Source organism: Sciurus vulgaris (assembly GCF_902686455.1).
Source record: "Sciurus vulgaris genome assembly, chromosome: 11".
Classification (NCBI taxonomy): Eukaryota; Metazoa; Chordata; class Mammalia; order Rodentia; family Sciuridae; genus Sciurus; species Sciurus vulgaris.
In genome coordinates this window covers 73,111,666-73,129,325 of record NC_136472.1, presented here as the reverse complement: position 1 = coordinate 73,129,325, position 17,660 = coordinate 73,111,666, and the positions used below count along the sequence as shown (strand labels likewise).

General features: G+C 47.0%; 1 protein-coding gene across 1 annotated transcript in view; it reads left to right on the top strand.

The window, feature by feature from the left end:
* MAP6 (microtubule associated protein 6) overlaps window positions 1-17,660 on the top strand; it is a 71,192-nt gene that overhangs the window by 39,912 nt on the left and 13,620 nt on the right. The window contains exons 2-3 of the mRNA XM_079104077.1: window positions 9,769-9,982; window positions 12,204-12,400. Of these exons, the coding sequence (XP_078960203.1) occupies window positions 9,769-9,982; window positions 12,204-12,400 (411 nt within the window). The remainder of the gene's footprint in view (window positions 1-9,768; window positions 9,983-12,203; window positions 12,401-17,660) is intronic.

Below are 17,660 nucleotides of genomic sequence, written 5' to 3'. Positions count from 1 at the left end.
TTCTTTTTATTTATCCTAATAATGGCTTTTGAAAAGTAAAAGTCTCATTTTAATAAATTTTATCTATTTTTTTTCTTTTCTTCTGTTTGGGTTTCAAATTCTAGCAAATCTTTGCCTATTCCAAGACCAAAATGATTTTCTCTTCTTTTCTTCTAGAAGTTTTATAGTCTATAGTTCAATTTTAATTGTTTTATGTATGAAGTAAGGTAATAGCAGAGGTTCATTTTCTTTTCATAAGAATATCTAGTTTTCCAGCACCATTTGTTGAAAAGCTTACTCTTTTCCCTAGTGAATTATCTTAACATACTTGTCAAAAGTAAATTGGTAGCCAGGCGCAGTGGCACACACCTGTAATCCCACCAGCTTGGGAGGCTGAGGCAGGAGGATTATGAGTTCAAAGCCAGCCTCAGCAATTTAGTGAGGCCCTAAGTAACTCAGTGAGACCCTGTCTCTAAATAAAATATATAAAAAAGGGCTGAGGATGTGGTTGAGTGCCCCTGGGTTCAATCCCCAGTACCAAAAAAAAAAAAAAAGTAAATTGGTCACATATATAAACCAGTGGTACAATGTTATGTTTAATAGCTATTGTCCAGAGGGCCTTATGTGTAGAGTTGACCAACTTCCTGATGTGATACTCTTGCATGGATGATTTCAAAGCTACTAATAGTTTCAAAATCCACTCACTAGATTCCTGAGAATTTAATAATCAGTTCTATAACCCAATATGAGTCATGTTTAGCATACTACTATATACAAAGATCCATTTCTGAACTCTCTTTTCTGTTCATACATCTATGTGTTGATGTGTGTGCCAGTAACATATTTGATCACTATAGCTTTTATAAGTTTTGAAATCAGGTAGTATAAATCTTCAGATTTTTGTTTCTTTCTCAATATTATTTTGGCAATTTCTTTTCCATTTCCATGTACATTTTAAGATCAACTTGTATTTTATACAAAGAATCCTGCTGAGATATTGATAGAATTGCTTTAAATTTATAGATTTTTATCAACTTTTAGATAATTGCCATCTTAACAATATGAATATTCCAAGTTATGAATATGGTTTATCTCTTTATAATATCTCTTCAATTTCTCTCAGCAATGTCATGTACTTTTAAGTGCACAGGCATTGCACTTCTTTCATTAAATTTATTCATAAGTATTTTATTTTTCTTGAGGCTATTGTGAATGGATTTTTTAAATTAATTAATTTATTTTTTATGTGGTGCTGAGGATCCAACCCAGTTCCTCACACATTGGCATGTGCTCTACCACTGAGCCGCAATCCCCTCACGAATGGATTTTTAAATTTTCATTTTCCCATTGTCTGTTACTAGTACATTATACAGAAATATAATTTGATTTTTGTATATTGATATCCAGCAAACTTGCTAAACTCACTCATTGTTCTAGTACCTTATTTTTAGATTCCTGATGAATCAAATTAACTCCTAGTTTGAGCAGTTTTAATTTTTGACTATCCATCTTCATAATTCTCTACATACTGTGCACATGGGCTTTCTTTGTGTGAGACACTTTCCCAGGTGCACAGAGGCCTGGGAGCTGCATGCAGCCTATGACTAGACTTTGACAGTAGCTACATGTAGAAGGAGCCACACTTCCCCTTGTAACATCAGATCCTTCTAAGGAGAGAGGATTTCTTTCCACTTACTATTCATGTCAGATCAGCTTCAAACTTCGTATACTGACCTTTCATATGTCCGATATGTGCTTTCCTCACTTCAGAGTGCCATCACTCGTGGTATACCTGCATTTATTGGATACTTATGGGTTAGAAGAACGATCATCAATGATTAGTCTACTGGCATTCTCTTTATGTTTCCTTTTCTCCCATTCACACAAAGGCAACTGAGAGAAAAGCGAGCAAACACACAGGCATAGGTCCCAAAGCTCCTCTCTTGACCCAGTCATTTTGGCCAGGAGGAAGCAATCTCCCACACCCCTCTAAACAGGGAAAGGATGTTCTCTTTGCTGCTTAGCAACCCTCTAGGCCCAAGGATGGTCTTTTCTTTTTAATCTACTGATCCTACTTCCTTTAACCACCACCCCCTGACTATAGCTTGGCCACTGGCAGCGTTCACAGACTGCCTGTATCCAAGGTCAGGATGGAGCCTGCTTTCTTCCATCGAGAACACTTTAATATAACCGATGTAGACAAGATTTCTGAACAGAGACTCCATATGTTTCCATGACAACATAAATCACTCATGAAAATCTGTAGGAAGATTTTAGGCCATTAAGGCTTTAAAGCACTGCCTTCTTTCCTCATAAAGCGCTTAAGAAATGTTGAAATTTTTATTGTGAAGAGGATAGGGAAAGAATTTGATTTCCCAAGGATTTAGATACATAATAAATAAATCTGGGGCTTATGGAAAGAGAAATGAAATTTTTATATGATCCTAGTTGGCAGTAATCCATTATTCTAAGTCTCCACTTTTGTTAAGAAGTGATTTGTACCAATTAACACATGCAGCTATTCACAGCAGTAAAACTGGTTCCTTGCTTGATTCTATTTCATTTGTAAATGTCAGGCTTTTCCACATTAGAAATGAAAGAATGGCCTCAGTTCTGTTCTTTCACAACTCTTTCTTTCCAAGACCGAACCCTCTCTCCTCCCCTCCTCCCTCCTCTGGGACCCAGCTTCCTTGATGATGGCTCTCTCTGCTGTTTTTGGTCTCTCCCTCTGTAATTTCTCTTTCAGTATCTCTCCTTGAGTCACTGCATGCAAATGTGCTTAAGTGGGACAAGTCTTTAAAAAGTGAGCATCTGTTTATAGTGGATATTCAGTATTGAAGATTCAATTAATTAGGCATTCGTTGAATGCTACTCTGTTCAAGTCTAATGGAAACTGCGCGCAGTAATAAGCCTGGTGTTAGAAGCTGCTGCCTAAATTTTGCCCACTCTGGGCACCAGAATATTGACTGCAAGTGGTCAGAAATATAATCATAGCTGGACTGTTATGTAATTGTCTATGTTTCTCTCCCCAGCTGACAGCAAGGCTTGTGGAGGTAGAGGACTGCAGCCATGCCCGGAACACAGAGGATCTGCAATAATTTTTCTTGAATAAACAACTCTGTAATGAAAATCAAATGCATTTATTAAACAGTTATCCACCCCAAACTTGCAATTCTGGTATGACTACCCAGCCCCTCTTCAACTGAAGAACTGTTTTATATACTTTCTCACTTAACCTCCACATGGATCCTGAACGTAGGTGCATGTCAATCTTTCACAATGGCCTGCCAGTTAGATAGAATTGGGTTAAACCCCACATTTATATCTTTTGAGGGACCCCCTATCTCTTTTCTGGCCCAGGCTCAGTGCCTCCCATCACCTTGTTAGTCTGTCTGCCTCTCATTGAGCCTGGCACATGCTACATTCCAAGACACCACATTCTCCTGAGCCCTGTGTCTTTGTTTCTGCATATGCCCTGGCCCCAAGGCAGTGCATCTTCAGTTTTCCTGCCTTCTAATGAAGGCTGCAGACAGTTCATCTCGATTTCTTAAGACCAGAGCATGACCTCTCTCCATGAACTTGATGGTGCAGCTCTCCCGGGTGCTTAAACTTCAGTGCTTGGCTCACACCATTGCTTTCTGCCTTGCTGAGGTAAAGCAAGAAGATTTTAAACCCCTTTTGGTGGGAAGAAAAATTTTGGATTGGAATTTTTATTTGAATCTATTGCCATGTAACAAACTACTTCAAAGTTTAGCAACTTCTTACAATAAGTATTTATTATCCCATACAATTTCTGAAGGCCAGAGATCAGGAATGACTTCTCAGGGTGGGTCCAGCTCAGGTTGTCTCATGAGATCACATGAAGGCTTGCCTGGGCCTAGTTCACTTCTAAGATTGTTCACTCCCATGGCTTTTGGCAGGAGGCCTCAGGCCCTCCTTACATGGACTTCTCACAGGGGATATTTGAGTGTCTTCATGACACACCACTTCCTGTCCCCTGAGAGCAGTCAAGGAGAAGCCTGCAGTGCCTTAAATGGCCTACTCTTAGAAGTTATGTGCACCATTCTGCCATATTCTGTTTGTTAGAAGTGAGTCACCAACCCTAACCACATCCAGGGGAGGGCATTGGGCTCTAAGGTAGGAGTGCCAAAGAGCGTAGGACATATTATGGAAAGTGAGGCCATGAGATGCTTGTGTAGCAATTTTCCACTGTCTCCCCCTGGGGCAGCCCAGGGGCTTCCTATTCAGATGTTCAGAGGAGATGGAGGCAGCGTCCCTGTTCCAGCATGGTAAGGATTACTTGGGAAAGACAGTTGTGAAAAAACAGAATGGAGGCCATTCTTTCATTTCTAATTTGGAAAGCCCTGACGTTTACAATAAACAATGAAACAGAATTACACAAGGAGCAGGCTTTACTGCCACAAGTAAAGTGGAGTCCTTTCCCTCAGCAATTGCAGGGAGTAGAGGGAAGGAGATGACTCAGGGAACCTTCTGGGAGCTGGAGCATGGCAAGTGCCAGACAAATGCAGACCAGAGAAGGATGCCTGATTTAGGCAGGGGGATGCTGATTTCAGCAGAGGGACTGGGGAGCAGTCTCTGGAGGGGAGAGCACGGGAGGCAGGTAGTGTCATGTTTCAGTAATTGGAGGTGTGGAGAGGAGAGCATGGCAGGTACAGAAGCAGCATGAGTGACACTCAGCAATAGGGAGGGGCAGCATGTGTTTGGAGAAGGGCATCAGGGCACAGTGTTCTCACCAGCAAAGCAGGTGACCACAAAGGGCTGGTCTGAGAATTACCTAAGATGATGCATCTAAAGAGCTTGCACAGCACCTGGCACACAGAAAATGCTCACTAAATGACTGACAGAGGTAAAGAAGGCTGGAAAGGAACGGGGGCCAGCTCACAAGGCCCTGCCTGCCATCCGAGGAATCATAGCATGGGGGAACTAGAAGGAGCCAGTGCTTGCACCTCGTCCTGTAGGAACTGGAACCTGCTGGAGGTCTGCAGCTGGGAGTGCCAGTATGTGCCCTTTAAGTCAGAACTAAGGAGATGCTGATGTGGTGATCCTGATGTTGTGGTCCAGGGAGAGGAGGTCCTGAAGCCCAGGAGAGGCAGGGGTGAGAGCTGGACAGGAGAAGTTGAAGGTAGATATCTGTAGACTCAGTATCTGTAGACTCCTTTCAAAATGGTCTGGGTAGTAAGACACCAGAGTCCCTGAATATGGCTAACAGCTATCCCAAACTTCTCAGGGAGCAACCAAAAACACTTGCCACTAAGTCTCTAGGAGATGGCTCAATCCAGGCCTGGCTCTGCCATTCCTTGGTAAGGCTTGGGGGCTGGTCCAACCTATTTTCCACTGATTTTCTCAGGACAAATGATCCATCGAGAAGTCTGCAGTTTGCTCATCCACTGGGGACCCTCCTCTGCCCCTGTAGGGATCGATCATGTAGGAGATAAATCATGCATCGAGCCACAGATAGCAGGGTTCCTGGAGGAGGAGAACCCTGAGTGAGACCTTAAAGAACGATTGAAATTGGGGCGATAGGATAGGAGGGCACCATCAATGAGAAGCAGGGCTGCCTTGCTCAGAAACCCTCAGTGGTCCCCAGGCCTTCCACATGCATTCAAATGTGGCATCCCGGGCCCTGGCCTGGTCACCTTGTACAAGACCCCTACCCTCCTACGTCCTGAGCAGCCTCCCTCTCTGTTCGCTGCTCTCTAAGCACCCAGACTGGTGCCTGAACCCCTGCGTCCACTCCTTTGTCTTTGCTCTTTTCTGCTCTTCTCCCCAGTTTTCACCCCCTGCAGAATTTAGCCTTCTTTTCCCTCTTTCCTTCTGAGCTCTGCTCCATTTTCTTCATTCTGCCTTTGTGAGGATCACACATTTTTGGACAGGTCTTGACTCACTAAGTGACAGACACCAATCACGGCTTACTTATCCCTGTGGGGCACATGCCACGACCATGGCTGGTGTTTGGTAAATGCCAGAAGAATGGATGAATGAATAAATGAATGATCGGCCTAACTGTGGTTATATAGGCAAAGGGGACTATGCTACAAGGGACCATGAACCCCTGGCAAGAGGCAGTAGGCATGACTCACCTGTGAGTGGGTCCTCATCACTCTTGTCAAGACTTTCAGGGCTGGAGGAGCTCAGGAGTCACCTCGCCCAGCCTGTGTCATCTCACCCTCCATAGCAATGTGGACGGCAGGCCAGGCAGTGAACAAGCACCTTTGCTGCAGGCAGGTGAGCACTGTAGTTCTAGCACACTCCCAACGTGCAATGGGAGTGTGTGGGCTGTACAGTTGGACCAACCTGCCCTCATATCTAGCTCTGCTATTTACCAGCTGTGTGGCCTTATGCAAGCAACTTAACCTCTCTGAGCCTTCGTTATCTCCTTTATTAAGGGCATAAGGCTACCTCCTTTTCTAAATTTTAAGTATTAGAGAATATCCAAACCAAAACCAAAACCCTTCACCTTATAAAAGATAAGAAATAGTAGCTACCTTTATTTTTATGACATATGATAGTTGTTGCATGTGGCTGGAGGAGGTTTTCAAGAGAAATCGAAGAAAGTTCTAAGAAATGGAATTTGGACTTAAACTTAACAGTCTGTCATAATTACAATGGACCTAATATGGGATGCATTAACAAGGTCTCATCTGATGTACCAAAGTTGTTCAAGATCAGGTTACTACTCCCCTCCCCAACAAGGACACTCCGTGGGTGGGGTCCACGTCCCATGGATGATGCTCACAAGTGAGGCACTTGCTGGCTCACCAGGGCCACTGTAGAAATGCATGAAGCTGCAGAGGCTGGCCAGTGGGAGATGACCCAGAAACAGTGCTTAGGGACAGTGTATACGTATCTTAGTCCTAGTTCTGGAAGCAGGTAGAGGTGGAAGCATAGAATCTGGGTTTCTGCCATCGTCTATTGGGAACTGGGTTGTGAGTGGTTTGGCACAGGCAGGTCCAAGTTTGGGGGGCCTGTCTAAAGGAAAGAAGGATGGGAAGGCCTGGAGCCTTTGGTAGATAATGAAGGCCAGTGGTCTGCATCGGGGGCAGCCCCAGGCCTGTGGCTAGAGCCACGGTGTTTCCAAAGTCCGATCATGATAACCAACTGAACCTGAAGAAGGTGGAGAAGAGAGGAGGTGAGGAGAGGATCCAAAGAAGCCTTGATGCCTGGGTCAGTGGGGCCCTGCTGATAGAATCAGGAGGGTCTCAATGCCCAACCGAAATCCCATTCTCCTCCCAGTTGCCACATCTCAGTGGGCAGCACTACTGCCCACAAGCCCAAGTCCTTGCATCTCCCCAGGCTCATCCAGGCCCCACACCTCTCACAGTTCATGCCCTGGAGCCTTCTCAACTCAGCGCCCCTTCCTCTGTCCCCTCTGCCTCTCTCCTGGCTCAGGCCTGTACTTCCCTCCTGACTTGTTGCCAGGTCTCCTGCCTAGATCCCGCCTCTACCCTCTCCTACAGCCCACCATTCACACCACTGCCAAAGCCCTGTTCCACAGATGGATTGGCCCTGCTCACCCTTGACTGGGAACCATTTGGCAACTAGATGTTACAAGGCAGACCACCCCCTTAGCATGACCAGCAGCCCTCCTAGTCAGCAGCCTGACTAGGCTCCCTTGCCCTTCCACACCAAATGGCAACCCAGCCACGCACACTGCCTACTCACTAAGTACTACTCAGGAGCCTCTGGACGTGCTACTCAGTCTGACTGGAACCCACTCCCACCTTTTGGCCAACTCCCTGTCAGCCACTCTAACGCCACTCCAGAAAGCTCTCCCAGGCTAGGGTAGAAGCTCTGCGCTTCCCACTCCTCCTCCTTCATTGCTCTCAACCTCTGCCTCCCACACCTGATGCTCAGGGATTGTTCTGACCTGTTTGGGCTCCACAACTCTCAACATCCTGCCAGGCAGAGTGCAAGCACTCTGGAAATATTTTGTGAATGAGTGGGCGAAATGAGTAACGAGGGGACCCTGAAGAAGAAAAGTTGACCAGGAAGACCAGACGATTTGGGTGTAGGGATCTTGAGTCAGAGGTGTTGGCTGGGCATCCAAGTGGTGGCCCAGGCTGCACTGGAAGTTTAGAGAGAGCGGTGCCTCTCTTCACATATGAGCCAGGCCCTCTAGAGAAATACAGAGAGCAGGAGGTCAAAAGACCGGCTAATGGCTTAGTGTTGCCAAATTGGCTGTAATAGCTGAGAGCATTAGAGTTAGAGGGACATTATGGGAACCTACACTAGCCTAATTCTTTTATTTTACAAATGAGGAATGTTGGGCATGGAGAGGTCTTAGAGAGGCTGCTCTCTCCTGCAGACCAGTCTCTGCAGCCCCCTTGAGGTGCTATTGCTGAGCCCTGAAGGAGGAAGTCAGTGAGGGTGAAGGGGTCCTTAGAAGAACCCAACCCTGCAGAGATTCCTGCATTAACTGCTCCTTCTTGGTGACCTGGAATGGGCGCAGACCCCATCAAGGCCTCAGGGCCCCGGAGCTTTGCAGGAAATCGCATACACTTTCAGGAAGGACCTCTTCAACCTCCAGCAGCAGCCCTGAACTGAACACTGTTGCCCATCTACCCTCCAGCCCTCGGACAGATCAGAAACAGCAGATTAGAAAGTACCAGAGGGATTGCTAGAAACAGGAAAGCTGAGGGACTGATAAACCAACCAGCAGCTGTTCACACCAGAGCACACGAAGTCTCTCCTAAATGCCCACATCCAGACACAAGTCCTAGTTGTGATACCCCAGCGATGCTCAGGGCATGTGGCTTACTCAAGATCTGTAAACACTGAGCTGTTTCGCAAGGTTTTCATCTAAGGCAATTCGGTTGTTTCAGTTCCAACACTGTAAGCTGCAAGACCTCTGCTGTTTAAAGGGAGAAGGAGACGTCAGGAAAGGATCGAAAGAAGCCTTCATGCTTGGGTGGGTGGGGCACTGTTAACAGAATCAGGAGGGTCTCAATGCCCATCCTAAATCCCATTCTCCTTAAGATTCCGACAGAAATACCACTCCATTCCACTTTACTCCAGAAAGCTTTCTCTGACTCCTAGGCTGGGGTGGGAGCTCTGGGCTCCCCACTCCTTCCTCCTTAAGAATTCTTACTTAAGATTCTATAGAACAGCCAGGCGTGGTGGTGCACCCTACAATCCCAGGGTCTGGGGAGGCTGAGGCAGGAGGATTGAGAGTTCAAAGCCAGCTTCAGCAACTTAGCGAGGCCCTAAGCAACTCAGCAAGACCCTGTCTTGAAATCAAATATAAATAGGGCTGGAGATGTGGTTCGGTGGGAAGTTTCCCTGGGTTCAATTCTTGGTACAGAAAAAAATCAAAAAGAATCTACAGAGTAAAATTTCTTCATTGTGAGAAGGGGGATTTGGCATTTGTTGATAGGCTACAATATAGCTGGTACTATGCCTAATACATTGTCTCGTCTCGCAACTCTAGCTTGGCACATAGCAGGCATCCAATATCTGTTGAGCTCTTGCTTGGGCTGGGTTTTTTCAGCCTCATTTCAGAGACAGGGTGGAACTGGGAGGGAGCTTGAGCACATTCCCCAAAGCACTACTGCTACTGCCACAACCTGGATTTGCTTGGCAAGAAAGACTGTCACTTTCCATGATCAAAGAATAGCACTGACTCTCCAGTCACGCTCAGCGCTACAAGCACTAATTGAGAGCTTGCTGTGTGTGCAACCTGGGTCAGGATACCTGCTTCCAGGCATGCAATGTTTTTTTGTTTGTTTGTTTGTTTTTGTTTTTATCACTTATGTTTTCTTTGACTAACAGGAATGAATTCAGAGCATGGACAGACATCAAGCCTGTGAAACCAATAAAAGCCAAGCCTCAGTACAAGCCCCCAGATGACAAGATGGCTCATGAAACCAGCTACAGTGCCCAGTTCAAAGGGGAGGTCAATAAGCCTACAGCAGCTGATAATAAGGTCATTGATCGCAGAAGAATACGCAGCCTCTATAGCGAACCTTTCAAGGAACCCCCAAAGGTGAGACAGATCTTGTGGGAAACACTTCAGCATGGCCTGGACTGGAAAGGTGAACCAAGCAGAGCTTGGGAGTGGGCACGCCGAGGACACTGGCTGGTCCCAAGGGCTCCTTTCCTTTGTAGCTCATTGAGACCCACGGGCATCTTCAACAGGAAGCTTTGTTAAACTCAAAGGACATGTTAGCTGCTTGTCCTATAATCCCAGCTATTACTGGGAGAACGAGGCAAGGAGGATAGTAAGTTCAAGGTCAGCCTGGGCAACTTAGTGAGATCTTGTCTCAAAATTTTAAAAATGAATGAAAAGGGTTGGGGATGTAGCTCAGTGATAGAACACTTGCCTAGCATTCCTGGGTTCCATTCTCAGCACTGTGGGGGAGGGAAGGGAAATGTTAGAAAGGACCATCACCTAAAATAAAAACAGTTTAAAGGTGGGCAGATTTCCAGAGAACTTGCTTCTGCATATGAGAAATTCAGAAAAGAAGTGACAGAACATCTCACCTGAGGTGTAAATAAATCCCCTTGTCTTAAAATAGGTGTGCTTCTGCCCCTGCAGGGCCCTTGCCCCACTCCATCTCACTCCAGCTCCTTCTTTTCCTCCAGTTCCTGGCACACAGCTACCCTCTCATTCTTCCCTTGATAGCCCACCATCCACTAGCAGAGTTCACTGTCACAACACACCTGTCACATCAGCTGCAAGATACGTATATTCTCAGTCCTTAGTCACTCAACAGTTTGTGAAAGTGGATTCAGGAGTTTTTGTGCAACAACACTACCCTATCTTATGTGTATCTCAGTGTGAGTTCATACGTGGCAGAAGGAGGCTGGAGATTGAGCTCGTGAGTGGGAATCGTACTTGCCAAGTGGCCTTATTGTGTGATGTCAGACCACAAGGAGTTGGGTACATATCATCTCTCCCATGTGTAACAGCAGAAAGCATCTAACAACCTAAATACCTTCAGAACCCAAACTACCTTTTCTCTGCTTTTGTCCTAAAATCTAGCACTCAGGTGGAGTTTTCTAAGTGGCCAGGACCATTTTATAATAAAGGAACTACGCAACCCAGTTTGCCTGAAACGCTTTGAGTCTTAACACAGAAAGTTCCATGTTTCAGGAAACCTCTCCATTCCCGGCGAACCAGGATGATTGGTTACCTTATTGCAGATCAAAGGTGACTGAAAACCATAGGAATTCAGCAAGTAAATGTCCCACCCACAGATGAGGTGGGACCCAGGACATGGGATTGGTACTGAACAAAAGAAGATTCCAGGGGAGGAAGGAGGAAAGATAGGAGAAAATAAATCTAGAAATCAATGAGAGTGAGCAGCATTTCAAACCCATCATGCTCAGTGGCTCCAGAGTTCTCTGAGAAAGAGAAGGCAAGGCTGTCCTCAGAACAAGGGGGAAGAGCTAGAGGAGGGAGCCCAGGGAGAGTGGGTTGGGCTTGGAGCAGCTGCTTTGGGAGAAACTGTCAAGTGGCCAGAGATGAGGAACATGCGACTTGCAGTGCAGTCCCAATGGCCTGGCTGAGGCTAGAGACATCCCAGCTCAAAGCATCTCAATAAGAACACTTCTCCACAAGCACTCCTATCCCAGAGACAGAAAGAGAGGAAGGCCTACTACCAGCAGCAATAAACTACTGGGATCCCAGTGTCTGACATCAGCCAACGTTCATCTTTCACGAATAGCTGTCCATCATGGTGGGTTGCTGCTCTGTGCCTCAGGCCTCTTCAGCCTAGTCCTTGGGTGATGGAGCAACCCCCACTGAGGCAGAGGTGCAGAGAGTACTGGAAGCACAGGCTGACTCTCAAGTCCTGGCCTGGAGGTGACCCACGTCCCTCTCACATTTCATTGACTACAGGAAATCATATGCCTGTGCCTGAGTTGAACAAGGTGATGAGGTGTAATATTCCCACAAGGAGGGAGAGCAGATGAGACACAATAGTGACCGTTTGCCACCTGGGGAGGGGGACAATCCAGAGAGAGGGATAATGAGACAATGCAGCCAGTGAGAGTACTGCCAAAAAGACTAACCAGCGAGTTCAGACAAGAGAAACCAAATGGCCAGTATCACTGAAAATCCCTTCTCCACTGTGCTCATCAGCTCAGACTTCATCACTGTTATCCCTGATTAATACTGTAACGTCTTCTTCTCTCTAAATCCTCTCTCCCACTCCCTCTCTTTTGTGTTTCTGTATTTTCGGTCTGTCTGTCTCTCCATACAGGTGGAGAAACCTAGTGTTCAGAGTTCCAAACCAAAAAAGACCTCAGCGAGCCATAAGCCCCCGAGGAAGGCCAAAGAAAAGCAGGTGGTGTCGGGTCAGGCTGCCAAGAAAAAGAGCACAGAGGGTCCCAGTGCCACCAAGCCCGACGACAAGGAGCAAAGCAAAGAGATGAACAATAAACTGGCTGAGGCTAAAGAGTAAATGTCACTGCACTTTCCTTTTATTCTTCTCTTTCTCTTTTTTTTTTTTTTTTTTTTTTTTAACCAACAAACAAAAAGGCCACAAAATTAATTAGAGACTTCCCCTCTGCCTTGGTCCTGAGTGTTCCAGGAATTCTTTGGTTTTGTTCTTTTAGTGGAAGAGCCCTGATTCATAGACAGGGCCATGCCTCCTCCTGAGGGTGGCCCTTGTCAGCCTCAGGACCCTGGGACACCAGGAAGCCTTGTGCATTGGCCCTGCCTCCCCTTCGGGAGGGCACTCAGCAGGCTCCAAGCACACCTTCTGGTAGAGCTTGGAAGTGTCTGCTGTAGGGTCTCTTCCTCCTGCTGCTCCCAAGCTCTGTGTCACTGGTTGATTTTGAACTTTAGATAAAGTTTCTTTTCCAAAGTTCAGAGGATGATCATGTGCTATAGAAGCTCAGTTTATACTTCTTAATTGACAACTTTTGTGGAAATATTAAAAACAAAACAAAAAGAACAGAAAAAAAAACAAAAACAAAAACAAAAAAAACTTGGCCTTAATGTCAATGGAACAGAGTTGTCTGTTAACTTTAAGTGATCTTCTAGAATCTTCGGTTAGAAGTGTGTGCCTGTGTTTTGTTTCCTACTGGTGGGCTTTAAATTGTACACCAAGTAATAGATAGGCTCCTGGTGACTGAGACCAGGCCTGTGGTGGTAAAGGGTGGTGTTTTAGGTGTTGTAGGTGTCATAGGAAGGTCACGGCTGTGGGAGGCTGCCTTCCATTTGTCCTCGGCATGCTGCCAGTGTTGCAGAGTGACAGACCGAGGGTGACTAAGGAAGAAGGGTCAAGGTGGAGGGATGAAGGACTTAGTGTGTGCTTTCTGTTCCTGAGATGCCGTAGCGGCAAGCATGGTGGTGCTGACCCTCCCTCCCTGAAGGGTCTCGCTCTGCTCCGCAGCCATGCCAGTGCCGAGCTTCAGGTTGGGTGTTTCTGTGACACAGCCACAGGCTAGGAGAGGACCCCGTGAAGTGATTGGCAGGCCTTTTTGACCTCATTGATGAAGAAAAGTCGCTCTCCATGTATTCTGTGATGCGTTTTTGTGTGGCCAAAGCCCCTGGGGAGGCAAGTGCCACCATAGCTGTGCTAGAGTTGTGTCGTAGGAATTAGTCAGGGAGTCGTTGTGCAAAGATCCCCAGTGCTTGTGAGGAAACCCCAATGTCTACCAGGAGGAATAGATTTGCAAATGTGAGGTACGGGTTGCTCAGCACACTTGATTTCTCCTGCCCTCGAAGTCCATCCTCTCCAGCATTCTGAATGGCTGGGCTGTGGGACCACACCGAGCCTCGCCTGGGCTTGCCTTTTTTTTGTCTTAGAGGGGAAGAGTGAAGGTCTCCCAGCTCCTTACCTCAGAAGGCCCTTCAGGTCCTTCCGGCTTAGAGGCGGCAGAGCTCCTCGGGCTCTCTCTTATTCTCACTGCCTGGGCAGCAAAGTGTCTGTTTTCTGTTTTGTTTGTCACCTCAGGGCTGGTTGAGAAGTCTTGGTGAACCAATTCAGTGTGTGCTACGCAGGCCCTGGTTTTTAATAAAACAGGAAAACCAGAAATGGAGTGTGTGGTCAGGTCCATGCCACCTTCTTTTCCACCTCAGGGTGTGGACTGTGAAGGAGAAGGGCCAAAGGCAGAAAACACTAGTGCGTCTCAGTGCTTACGAATCACAAATTGAAATGCCTATCCGGAAATGACTGGCATAGATCTCAGTACTATTTCCGGCTACTTGTTAACTAATCTTAAAACTTACTGGAGAACTTTAACAAACTTGATCTAACCGTGTCCAGAGAATTTGCAGATGTCTGGTCGTTCTCTTGAGATTCGGCATTAGCCGGACACATTGATGCTAGCCACAGCTTGAATTTCTCTTTGGAATGTTTTGCAGCTCCAGTGAATCAGTTTACAACGCACAGGGGATCATTCATGGTTCACTCATACATTGAATGCCTTGTAGCACTGTGCTAGACTCAGTGGGCAGTATAGATAAATCTGTCTCCATGGCAGCACAGCCAGAAGGATGGACCTGACGATCCCCTGTGCACTGTGACCAAGCCAAGTTGGTCTTGTCCAACTCGGGGTTTGCCACAAGGGCCCCACAGGCTTTTGCACCCACTTTGCAGCCCCAGGGACTGCATTTCCTCCCCGGCCCCTGCCTGAGGCTTCAGATGACAGTATAATGTTCTTTTCCCCTTCTTTTTCACACACCCCACCTAAGAAAACTCTGTAGTTCACTTTGACTCTTGAATGTGTCACTTCCCTAGCAAGAAACTTCCTTTGATTTCTACTGTTTACAAAGAAAACTCAGCCAGTCTCGTTCTGTATCCCGAACATACTGAACGAAACTGATCTTGGTTCCTCAAGCAGTGTTTGGTGTTGCCTTTCTGGAGGTGACCGAGCTTCCGATGCCTGTCCTGCTCATTTCCATACATTTCTCTGTGGTTGCTACTCCTACTCCCAGCAAGAGGGTTGGGACAGAGACTTTCCCGTTGTCTGCTTGGCCTGCCTGCAGAAATCCCCGCAGAGCTGTGCGCTGGCTTCCCCAGCTCTCTCTTCTCTGCCTGGGATCCCATCCAGTCCATACAGCTGTGCCTCGCTGAGGCAGACAGGAAGTGTCTAATTACAATTTTGTGGCCTGGGTTTTGTTGCATACCACAGATTGTCTATGTAACGTGTAGCGCACACCTCTCTTGGTGCTATTTCATTCCCGCTGTTAGTAAGAGAATGACAAAAATATTCATGTATAGCCAATTGATTGTGACGTGCTTGTGGTCTGTGCTTGCTCAGAAAACAGACAACCGAACAGTTTTTCCAATTATAAATAAATGCTAAAGACGAACACCACTTTCTTGATCTTATTTCCTTGGTGAGGCCCAGCTGAGTAGGTGAAGGAAGCAACCTTTGGCATTTGAGGCCCTCTCCACGAGAGGAGCTGTGCCCTGCGGTTATCCTGGGCTTCTCCATAATGCAGCTTGACTCTTTTAGATTGCCTCAAATACTAATTGCAAGCAGTCAGACTAAGTGTTGGGAAAGGCGAAGATGGACCTGGAGACGCACTGGCCAAAAAGGTAGTGTAATGTTTTGATCCCATGTCTCCGGACGAGTGACCCCTGCGCCCCACACGGCCTTGCTGTGATGGGAGGCTGGGCTCTGACTCCAGCCCTCCCTGTGACCAGGAGCAATGTTGGTTCTGGCCTTTTCTCCTGGCAAGAGATGGCAGAGTTGTCTTCACTTGCTCATTTAATCTATGGTCATTCTAGAGGTTCCACCTCCAGGGGCTGGTTTACCATGTGGGCATGGGGCTGCAATCACCTGTGCCTGCCATGGGGTGCCAGAAAGCCACCAGAGAGGCCCAAAAGAGGTTACAGCAGATCAAGTAGTTGGGAGCTCAGATAAAGGGCAGCTTTCTTCCTCTGGGGTTGGGAGTCATGGAAGGCTTTGTGGCCGAGGGCACCTTGGAGGGTGGTGGGATGTGGGGGTGCAGGGCCTATAGGCCGGTGAGCAGGTCTGGGTATAGGAAGGTGGTTGGGGGGCTAAGGGAGAACCTCAGAGCTAGGGCCACTTTTCCCACTTTATTATCCTTCTGGTAAAGTGGGGGACAAAAGATTTCATCCTCTTCATTTCTCAACGTGTATTGATTGAATACCTTATGTGTGCCAGGCACCGTGCTGGGCACTAGGGAAGCAGGATGACTGAGACCCTGCCTCTGATCACAGTGGGGCATGAAGGAGGAATCCGATCTAGCTGGTTCTGTGGATCAGGAAGGACTTCAGCGGATGGGTAGGTGTTGACCAGGTGAACAGAGCCGGGCGCGGCCAAGGCATGCCAGGCAGAGGGGTCTGTGCAAGCAAAGGTGTGGAGGGGTCACACCCCTGGGGGGAGCTCAGGTTCGGTTGGGGTTGGGGTAGTTCATTCGGGAGGGAAAGGGCAAAGTCTGGAGGGTGGCAGAGTTCAGTGGGGGAAAGGCCTGGTGCCACAAGACAGTGGCTGCTGACTGGGATCTCCATGTCACCCGCCCAGCTGGCACCCACACCCCGCATGCTCCACCACCATGCTTCTCCCCCTCCCACACATTGGCAACAACCACAGGTCCTCTCCGGCTCTAGGCTAGGAGCCCTAGGGCAGGACTTTTATTCTATTGCTGGCCCTAATTTCTAAGGGGTTTTTGGTGGGATGGGGGAGGCAGTGGTAAGAATCAATCAAGGATAATATTTTTTAAAACCCACTATATATTTGTTTTGCAGATGATTAGAAAAGATTCCACTCACCTGTCCACTTCTGTATGATACAGAAAACACAAAAACTGTTTCAATAAATAAAACAGATACATATTAGTTGTTTTTTGATCAGGTAAGGGAGAAAGACAAAGTAGGGATTGAGAGAGCTGGTATGAAAGACAGGACAGAAGCAGAGAGGTAGAAAGAGAGACAGAAAGACACACACACACACACACACACACACACACACATAATAAGACACTGAGAAGAACCTAAAAGGATGAGAGAAAGGAAAATAACTCAGAAACCAGGGAGAGCAAGACCTGGGCAACAGGAAAGGCAGGAAGCAGGAGGCAGGAGGCCTGGCCGGCTTCCCTGGGTTGCCTGGTGAGTAGGGCTCAACCTCACACCTGCAGTCCCAACTCACTGCTCATGCTGCCTCCCTGAAACAGAAAGCAGACAACTAAAACCAGCCGTCTCAGTTTTTGTTTTTTAATATTTCTAGATGTAGAAGGACACAATACCTTTATTTTATTTATTTATTTTTATGCAGTGCTGAGGATCAAACCCAGTGCCTCTTGTGTGCTAGGCGGGTGCTCCACCCCTGAGCCACAACTCCAGCCCCCATCTAGTTTTAAAGTTGGTCCTTGTTGCTAAATTAGTTATGATTATATTTTAATTCTTTTCTTGGTGAAATTCTTCCTCTTTTTCTATTTTCACTGGGGTTTAAGATTTTATAACCTGTCTCACAGATTTGGGCAGCTGGGTAAGGTCCCACCTCACAAAGGCTGTGGATGCCCTTAGCATGCCATCATGGTCTCAAGGTCCTTTTACTGCCCGGATGTGTTAAAGCAGTTCATGTTTTCAGGACCACAGGTATAAAAACCTTCTTTCAGGATGCAGCCTATGGAGCTCAGAGCAAGGCTTCACCCCAGCCCCACTGAGGTGGCACGGCTGGGACGGTGGCATCTGAGGACATGGAGATAAGAGAGTCAGCTAGGCAGGAAGATAGACTTC